The sequence below is a fragment of the Cyprinodon variegatus genome, unplaced genomic scaffold (assembly GCF_000732505.1).
Source record: "Cyprinodon variegatus isolate N-32 unplaced genomic scaffold, C_variegatus-1.0 Scaffold1014, whole genome shotgun sequence".
In the NCBI taxonomy this organism is placed as follows: Eukaryota; Metazoa; Chordata; class Actinopteri; order Cyprinodontiformes; family Cyprinodontidae; genus Cyprinodon; species Cyprinodon variegatus.
The window spans coordinates 24,218-31,208 of NW_015151467.1; the positions used below are offsets into that span (position 1 = coordinate 24,218).

Genomic DNA, 6,991 nt, shown 5'->3' on the forward strand with positions numbered 1-6,991 from the left:
AGTAGCAGCAGCAGCAACCCAGACTGACAGCAGCTCATTGGATAATTTGTATCACATGCAGCCTGGTGCTGGACGCTCCGGAGGGCTTTACCGTATTAACAGGAGAAGCAGCGCAAGTCAAGTTAGACACTGTAATTTATAAATGTTTTAAATCAGGGTGGGTTCAGATTAGCCAGTAGATGGATCCGGATCCAGACTACGATCCGCTAATCCGTGACCTCTGCTCTAAAGGCTTGGTCCTTTATTTGTTCTTTTCAAGAACGGTCTTTCCTTTTTCATTACAAGTCATACATCAAGTAAATTAATAGATTTTGAAAATACTCTAAAACTATTTTGAGGAATATCAAATTATCCTTTAGTGTAATGGTTCACAGACTCTAAAACTTAATTTGCTGAAAGAACATCCTAATTACATCAACAATAAGCAAACTAAATTTCCAAACGTATGTACTGCAAGCATTTATTTTAAGATGAATCGACAAAATCATCAATAGATGGATCAATCAAAGGATTTACTAAAGTAAATGTACTCATTTGAACGGAGTAACTACTATTTCCTGTCAGTGTATTTTGGGCAATAACTTCAGAAACAATCGCTGATAAGAGGGAAACATTTTGCTGTTCTTCAGGAATCCCCTTCAGGGTTAATGTATGGTCACCATGTCCTGCAGAGTGAGGGCAGCCAGCACACCAAACCAGTCACTGCACGTTTCCCAGCAAACATCTCCTCCACAAACAAACAGCTTATCTGGTTTACAAACGTCTCATGGTTTCAGACGGTCCTGTTGTAATGAGCCTCTTGCAGAAGCAGAGGGATATAATTATTACATTTCAGATGCTTTGAAACAGTGGTTACTGGAAGGAGACCTGCTACAGCAATACGTTTAGCTCTATTCCAGCATGGTGAGCAGTGATTTAAGCTATCGGTCTCTGTGTGACGACATACTGCCAAAAATATTCGCTCACCTGCCTTGACTTGCATATGAGCTTGAGGCAGGGTTGGTTCACCCTTTGTAGCAAGAACAGCTTCAGCTCTTCTGGGAAGCCTGTCTACAAGGTTTAAGAGTTTGTTTGTGGGAAATATTGGACCATTTGTCCAGGCGTTAACTGCTGCCAGAGGAGAAGGTCTCTGCTAAAATGACAGCGTGGAACTAAAATTATCTTTATTATCCAGTTTAGCTTTCATAAATATATGTTCTGTCAAAGCCCGTCAACAATCGCATCAAAATAAGGCATTTTTAGAGGCACCCAATGGAGTATGTTGCCATCTTTGATAACCGTAGCCCAAAGGTGACAAACTTGTCAGCCTTTGATATTTAAAATGTGCAGTAGCAGCCATTCAAAATGGCCCTGAAGGTCTGGTTATCCTCTCGCAGCAGTGTGTTGCAGTGAGCTTGTCACAGATATTTTTGACTTATGCCCAATATTGAAGCGCTGTGTTATTCCACGCCACAACGCAAGAGGGACAATCAGGAACTAGGTGTGGGTCTAGATTCGGCCGAGGCGTTGTCGAAGTGGGGGGCAAGTTTGTGCGACAACGGAGGGACATGAGGGCCAAAAAGAGTGGGGATCCAGGTGGAAAAAGGGTCACAGCGTTCTCACGCATCTCGCTTTTCCACAATGGCAGTCATACAAACAAAACAAGTCGGTAAGGTACCAACAGGAAATACGCATAGTGTAGATTGGATGTAGATTTGACCAATCGCAGGCCTCCCGTTTGCGGTCACGTACGGTTTTGGAGAGGTGCAGCAGAGTGTCCAGAGGTGCGCCAGAGTGGAAGGGTGGGGGCACATTTGCGTTCCCTGCGAGACAACCTCATTTCTGCGAATAAATCAGCCTTTCCCAGTCAAACGCCAACCAAATGGCAGCCAACTTCCAGCCACTGGAGTGACCCCTTCTTGCATAGTTATTAACTCTAACTCCACCCTTTCACTGAATTACAGGGTGTGACCAGGAGATGGCGCTTTTCTTTAGATCTTAATGTCCACAAATCATGACAGAAAGAATATGTTAGTACAAAGATTTAGGTTTAAAAAGGAATTTACCAGCCACGGAACAGCCAAGGGCCCATCAAGGAAAGTGGGGAAATTTTGAATGGAAGCTACGCTATATGAAGAAGTGTCATCGGTGGAGGATTAAAAGACGGCTGCAGATCATTCTACATGCAGTCTACTGTTTAAATGGAGGAACAGGCCACGTACTCTTGCACAGTGAGAAGGAAGTGGAGAGTAACTCAGAAAAGGAGCTATAACTACGCGGAGACAAATGATGAGGGGGCGGGCCTTCAAAACAGACGTAGAGATTTCAGGGCAGCATTCCAGCAACTAGTCTTGCCCCCCCCAGCACAGACGGTTAGTTTTTCCTAACGAGGTCGGTGGCAACATCCATCAGTTTCAGTTATTCCTCACAGAAGTTATACCAGCAGGCGACAGTTCATCCAACAGGTGTTGACATCGTCACTTTTATGACCCCACAGCTTCAGTAGAAGTTATTACCAGCGTGGCACCAGAGCACACTTCGCAGCCGTTGTAATTCATGCAGTGCACCACAAGATGGCAGTAAATGTTACACACTGAGGCTTTAGGCTAAAATCTGAGCTCATCCACACCAAACTCTTCTCTCCATGAATCCTACTTTGTTTTCTGGTGAACTCGCTGTTCCTGAGTGGATCTAACAGCACAGACAGTTGAATATTAACAGTTAAGAGCTTTTATGACTGGACTCATTGTTGCTCATGTTGCATCCAATTATTGAGCCAAACAGAATTCCTGTGGTGAAGCAACCTTAACAACCAATTTCATTTATTTGGATGGATGACGGGATGCTCAAAGTGGATTTAATAGGAGGGAATCCCAACAATTGTTTAAATTCTGGAAAATTTCATAACATTTATTTCCCAGGTCCCTCACTAAATAAAAACATTACAAATGTTGGAGCTTAATTAGTGTTCGATTGCTTCGAAAACGCTCAGTGCCATCAACGTCATCTTTGGCTCCCAAAGTTAGGGCTCAGGATAGTTCACTCCAAAAAACATTTCCAGTCAGAAGATTAAAGCTATAGTGGAGGATGTTCTTTTTCCGGGTGGATCATCAAAATAAGTGCTACACCTAATTGTCTATCATTCTGGTGATATGTTTACGTAAGGCCGTCCTATGTTCACTTATGGATTTTAAGTTTCACATAGTGGAAAAATTGCAGATATTTTGAAAAGTAAGCTAGTATGAGTGATGCAAACAGCAACTTTTAAACAAACATGCACGGAAATGGGATCATGCATGCTCTTGCACATGTTTAACCGGTGTTCCCTCTCAGGAGCAGGTACAGGGTTGTGCATGTACATTTTTTTGCAAGTGGTCTTTTCACAAATTTTGCAAAAATCCTCCACTATACCTTTAATACTTAAATTTATCAGTTGCATGAAGAAACTGTAGCCATGAATTAAACAAAAAGCGACATACCTATCCAAACCCTTGACGATAAAATTTTTGCCCGAGTGCTGCGTCTCCAGTTTCTTCATCACATTGTAAAGATCTCGGTTTAGCTGGAAGAAGAACAGGGTCGTTACAAAAGAACCTGCCAGAACTTTCCATGTTTAACAGAAGAACAGTTTTGCAGGATTTCTTACCACGCTCATTTCTTTATAAAAGACATCTCGCAGGTTTGAGATGTTTTGGAACACAGTCACGTAACAACCGATCCGACTGCAGAGAAAGAAATCAGCTTAAATTCCCTTCCATCCATGAAACACCTCATCTGTCTTCTCAACTTTGGTCACATGAATTCCACCTAATCTGAGTCTGGTTTGAGTCTCTGCTGCTGATACCTCTGATAGAGAACAGGCAACTCCTCCCGCAGCTCATTATTTATCTCTTCAAAGACATTCTGGGCTTTGTTGAACTCCTCCTCAGCCTGACAAACGGGATTAGAAAGATGGTTACGGAAATAAAACCTGAAACCACAGCTGTCAGCAGACGGAGTTTCTCCACCTTTGTGATTTTGGCTTCATCCTTTTTCTTTGCGCTCTGCAGAGCTTCCAGGTGGTGACGGGCCGAGTCGTAGTCCACCAGTTTTCGCCCCCGCTTTGCGACTCGTTCCTTAAAGAAACAACAACAGAAGANAGTGCACCACAAGATGGCAGTAAATGTTACACACTGAGGCTTTAGGCTAAAATCTGAGCTCATCCACACCAAACTCTTCTCTCCATGAATCCTACTTTGTTTTCTGGTGAACTCGCTGTTCCTGAGTGGATCTAACAGCACAGACAGTTGAATATTAACAGTTAAGAGCTTTTATGACTGGACTCATTGTTGCTCATGTTGCATCCAATTATTGAGCCAAACAGAATTCCTGTGGTGAAGCAACCTTAACAACCAATTTCATTTATTTGGATGGATGACGGGATGCTCAAAGTGGATTTAATAGGAGGGAATCCCAACAATTGTTTAAATTCTGGAAAATTTCATAACATTTATTTCCCAGGTCCCTCACTAAATAAAAACATTACAAATGTTGGAGCTTAATTAGTGTTCGATTGCTTCGAAAACGCTCAGTGCCATCAACGTCATCTTTGGCTCCCAAAGTTAGGGCTCAGGATAGTTCACTCCAAAAAACATTTCCAGTCAGAAGATTAAAGCTATAGTGGAGGATGTTCTTTTTCCGGGTGGATCATCAAAATAAGTGCTACACCTAATTGTCTATCATTCTGGTGATATGTTTACGTAAGGCCGTCCTATGTTCACTTATGGATTTTAAGTTTCACATAGTGGAAAAATTGCAGATATTTTGAAAAGTAAGCTAGTATGAGTGATGCAAACAGCAACTTTTAAACAAACATGCACGGAAATGGGATCATGCATGCTCTTGCACATGTTTAACCGGTGTTCCCTCTCAGGAGCAGGTACAGGGTTGTGCATGTACATTTTTTTGCAAGTGGTCTTTTCACAAATTTTGCAAAAATCCTCCACTATACCTTTAATACTTAAATTTATCAGTTGCATGAAGAAACTGTAGCCATGAATTAAACAAAAAGCGACATACCTATCCAAACCCTTGACGATAAAATTTTTGCCCGAGTGCTGCGTCTCCAGTTTCTTCATCACATTGTAAAGATCTCGGTTTAGCTGGAAGAAGAACAGGGTCGTTACAAAAGAACCTGCCAGAACTTTCCATGTTTAACAGAAGAACAGTTTTGCAGGATTTCTTACCACGCTCATTTCTTTATAAAAGACATCTCGCAGGTTTGAGATGTTTTGGAACACAGTCACGTAACAACCGATCCGACTGCAGAGAAAGAAATCAGCTTAAATTCCCTTCCATCCATGAAACACCTCATCTGTCTTCTCAACTTTGGTCACATGAATTCCACCTAATCTGAGTCTGGTTTGAGTCTCTGCTGCTGATACCTCTGATAGAGAACAGGCAACTCCTCCCGCAGCTCATTATTTATCTCTTCAAAGACATTCTGGGCTTTGTTGAACTCCTCCTCAGCCTGACAAACGGGATTAGAAAGATGGTTACGGAAATAAAACCTGAAACCACAGCTGTCAGCAGACGGAGTTTCTCCACCTTTGTGATTTTGGCTTCATCCTTTTTCTTTGCGCTCTGCAGAGCTTCCAGGTGGTGACGGGCCGAGTCGTAGTCCACCAGTTTTCGCCCCCGCTTTGCGACTCGTTCCTTAAAGAAACAACAACAGAAGAGTTAAAAGAAAAAAAATTGCTTAAACAGGAATACAGTATTTGGAAGCAGAGAGAAGCAAGCCGAACATCAAAGATCACAATCCAATGTTCCATCTGTGGGTTATAAATAAATAAATACATTTTTTTATATAAAAAATTCCAGCTGTTAAAAACTCTGAAGTTTATTCTTGCGTTCACTTATGCTATGTTCACACCTAAAGCAGCAGAAGCAGTTAGTTTACATGCAGGGTCAATGGTTGACGCGCATCAAAAGGGCTTGCAGCACGTTTGGAGCAGCGCTTCATAAGATTCTGAGCATCTGATGCGAAACGCTTTAGAAGCAGCAGCTGCTAGAGTTGGAAAAAATTAAACTTTTGCTGCTCGACGTGTCACATCAACCAATCAGAGAAGCTGATCTGGGAGCTGACAGGAAGACAAACACAGCGCTGCTGATGCAGAGCGCTATGATCACTCCTCTGAAACAGTATATTAATGCCAAAAATAACTAAAATGTCGAAACATGCCGGTAAAATAGGTTTGCTTTTATTATCCTCGTGCCTGTAGTTTGGATTATGTACGTGAAACCCCTTCCAGCTGCCGTGAACAGTAGCAGCAAACCACGAAGAGGCGACCGGGCCAGAGGCTGCTATTGAACAGGATTCCCACTGAAAGAACACCGCCGGTGTACGGGGGTCTGAGCGGCTCCCACAGAAACAATATTTGAAGGCAGGATGGTAATCTGGACGAACTGACTGCACTGAGGAAGTTTTCAGGATTTTCTCACTTGAAAACATTGAAGCTACTTTTTACCCACTGATCACACTGCCATAGAAGGATAGGTTAGCTCCGTCCAACGCACATCAGTCCCACTTTTCAACCGAGCAGCTGGAGCAGCAAAGATGCTTCAGTCGTGCGTCAGAACTAAACTTGTACAAGCAGCAAAAATTGAAGCACTCTTCAGTTTAAGGTCTAACCCTGCTTTGTCAGCATCCATGTTATGAAAGCCCTCCTCGTTGCAAAACCTCCACAACTTTTGCAGGTACATTTTCATTTCTAAAATAAAATCCATCCACCGAGTCTTCAGCAGCTCAGATAAAGGCAGTAAAAGAGACTTGTTTGGTAGATGCAGCTGCTTTGTGTGCTTGGTGTCGATGAGCAGAAAGATGGTGCCTGCTAGAGGCAGGCTCAGCAGTATTGCTAACTCCTCAGCAAGAAAAGTCACTTTTGGCTCTCCTAAAAGACAGCTCCACCTAATTAGCATTTTTTTTATGTCAACAAGCTGCAGGAGATTCTGAATCTCATCGATTGCTCTTTAT

The 6,991-nt window shown here is 42.5% G+C and overlaps 1 protein-coding gene across 2 annotated transcripts in view; it reads right to left on the reverse strand.

Moving 5' to 3' along the window:
* Window positions 1-6,991, reverse strand: part of LOC107100807 (bridging integrator 2-like) — a 26,530-nt gene that overhangs the window by 3,575 nt on the left and 15,964 nt on the right. Inside the window, exons 6-9 of one of the 2 annotated variants that reach the window (XM_015399451.1) lie at window positions 5,566-5,673; window positions 5,403-5,488; window positions 5,205-5,280; window positions 3,459-3,541 (exon numbers count right to left, since the gene is read on the reverse strand). In XM_015399451.1, the coding sequence (XP_015254937.1) occupies window positions 3,459-3,541; window positions 5,205-5,280; window positions 5,403-5,488; window positions 5,566-5,673 (353 nt within the window). Of the gene's footprint in view, window positions 1-3,458; window positions 3,542-5,037; window positions 5,121-5,204; window positions 5,281-5,402; window positions 5,489-5,565; window positions 5,674-6,991 lie in introns of both variants that reach the window. The other variant, XM_015399450.1, reaches the window with a different exon arrangement.